The sequence below is a fragment of the Pteropus vampyrus genome, unplaced genomic scaffold, assembly GCF_000151845.1.
Source record: "Pteropus vampyrus isolate Shadow unplaced genomic scaffold, Pvam_2.0 Scaffold44, whole genome shotgun sequence".
Lineage (NCBI taxonomy): Eukaryota > Metazoa > Chordata > Mammalia > Chiroptera > Pteropodidae > Pteropus > Pteropus vampyrus.
The window spans coordinates 1,259,392-1,261,219 of record NW_011888825.1 but is presented as its reverse complement, the minus strand read 5'-3'; the positions used below and the strand labels follow the sequence as shown (position 1 = coordinate 1,261,219).

Below are 1,828 nucleotides of genomic sequence, written 5' to 3'. Positions count from 1 at the left end.
CACTGCCCTATGACTTGAATCCAGGAAGGAGGGCAAATGAACAGCTAACCCTGGGCAGCAGCTGATATTCAAATTTCCCAAGATTCCTGCATGAACACTCAGCCTGTAGCCCTCCACCACTGGCTATCCTACTGTGGCAGCTGTGCCCCAGTTAAAGTGACCCTTACTGGTCTCCCCTGGGGAGGTGTATTTGGGTAAGGAAGGCATACACAGCGACCCATCCAGGCATGTCATCCTCTCCCAGTGTTTGCCCTAGGCCTAAGATGCTCTTTCTTGTCCTGACATTTTCTCTTCCCTCTATTAGGCTCTCTCTTCTAGACCCTACAATAAAAGGACTACCTTTAGAATCTCCAGGCAGATTTGACCCTTGAGATCCATCTCCTGAGCTGGCCTTTCTCCACCCACAGGTTTGAGGTTGTTCGCTGCCCAGAGCCATGCTCTGGGATCCAGAAGTCTAAGGCACTTTGGCTCAGTTCACACCAGAAGAAGGAAATGGAAAGGACCAAAGCCATGCCCAAACCCCTTCTAATGCCCATCAACACATTCTCCGGCATCGTCCAGTGAGCCTGAAGGGGCAGTGGAAGAACTGAATCTGAGAGCCACGGGCCCAAGAGGAAGGATACACTACCCCACCAGTCCCAAACACACACCAATGGATGGAGCCAGGTCAAGAGGCCCTAGGCATCTTCTTGCCCTAATTAGGAGCCAGCAAGTGCCCAGAACACAAGAGGCTGGCTGTGGTGGGTAATGGAGCAGGTCTACATGAAGGCTCAAGGGTGGCCTGGGCAAAGCTGCTCACATACAAAGCCCAGCTCTTTGCACAAATGTCCACTCTTTCATTGATTTTCAATTCCCACCTCTCTCATTCAAGCTCCCCACTTAGCCCTTAAGATCAAAGTGAGAGCTGTGCCCAGGGCCCTGTGCCCTGGGGGAAAATGAGAAGTAGGCAAAGGCAACTATACCTCCTCCTCCTGAGTCTGCTTCCTTCCTTCACTTTGGCATCTGCCCACCTCACCCAATCCTAGGCAGCCATCTCTCTCAGTTGAGAGGAAAGTGTCAGATTCAATAAATGCACACTAAAGTGTTTCTGCTTTTATCCAATACCAAGCAATATTTATATTTTAATAGAGATTAAGAGCAGTACTTCATTTAACCTAATGAATTCTCTTAGGCCAGGTAAGAGTTCTGTGAAGTATTTACTTGTGTGTTCTGTCTAACTGCCTACCCCTCTCCTCATTCACATTGGCTCAGGGACTCCTGACCAGCACTGTCCCAAAACAAAGGTGGGAATGCAGGCTAGTTGCAGAGAAACCAGAGATTAAGGACATCAAAATCCTTGGCTTTTGAGTTTGAAAACTTAAACCCACATGTATAATGACACAGAACCAGTTCCCTCACCCCTGGGACTAGGTGTGAGGTGAGGGGAAAAGCAACAGAGAGAACATGAAGGCTTGACTTGAGTTCATCCCTATTACCTGGGCAGAATCTCCAGGTATCGTCGGTTGGGAGTGGGGGTGGAGGGTGGAAGAATCCCTTTTGCATTTGGGGATCCAATAGTAGAGAGGTAGGCACTTCACTTTTGACCTCATTGCCCCAGGAATGGGCACAAGTCCCAGAGCACATTCTCAATGCCTAGGGGAATGGCATAAGAAGGGCTGCCTGGCGTGTCTAGGTAGATGGCCCCAAGGGCAGCCTTAGAGAGAGAGTCCTTGTGCCCCAATAGGCATGAGAAGCAGGTGAAGTTTTCTGAGGCAGTTGAAAGCAACAAGCCCAAGGGGGTCTGACAGTAAAAAGAAAGAGGTGCAGGTGTAAGTGGCAGTGGGGACTA

At 49.7% G+C, this 1,828-nt stretch overlaps 1 protein-coding gene across 1 annotated transcript in view; it reads left to right on the top strand.

The window, feature by feature from the left end:
- PIK3R6 (phosphoinositide-3-kinase regulatory subunit 6) overlaps positions 1 to 1,178 on the top strand; it is a 39,042-nt gene extending 37,864 nt beyond the window's left edge. Inside the window, exon 18 of the mRNA XM_011359118.1 lies at positions 408 to 1,178. Within this exon, the coding sequence (XP_011357420.1) occupies positions 408 to 564 (157 nt within the window). The 3' untranslated portion in view covers positions 565 to 1,178. The remainder of the gene's footprint in view (positions 1 to 407) is intronic.
- Positions 1,179 to 1,828: the final 650 nt, after the last annotated feature.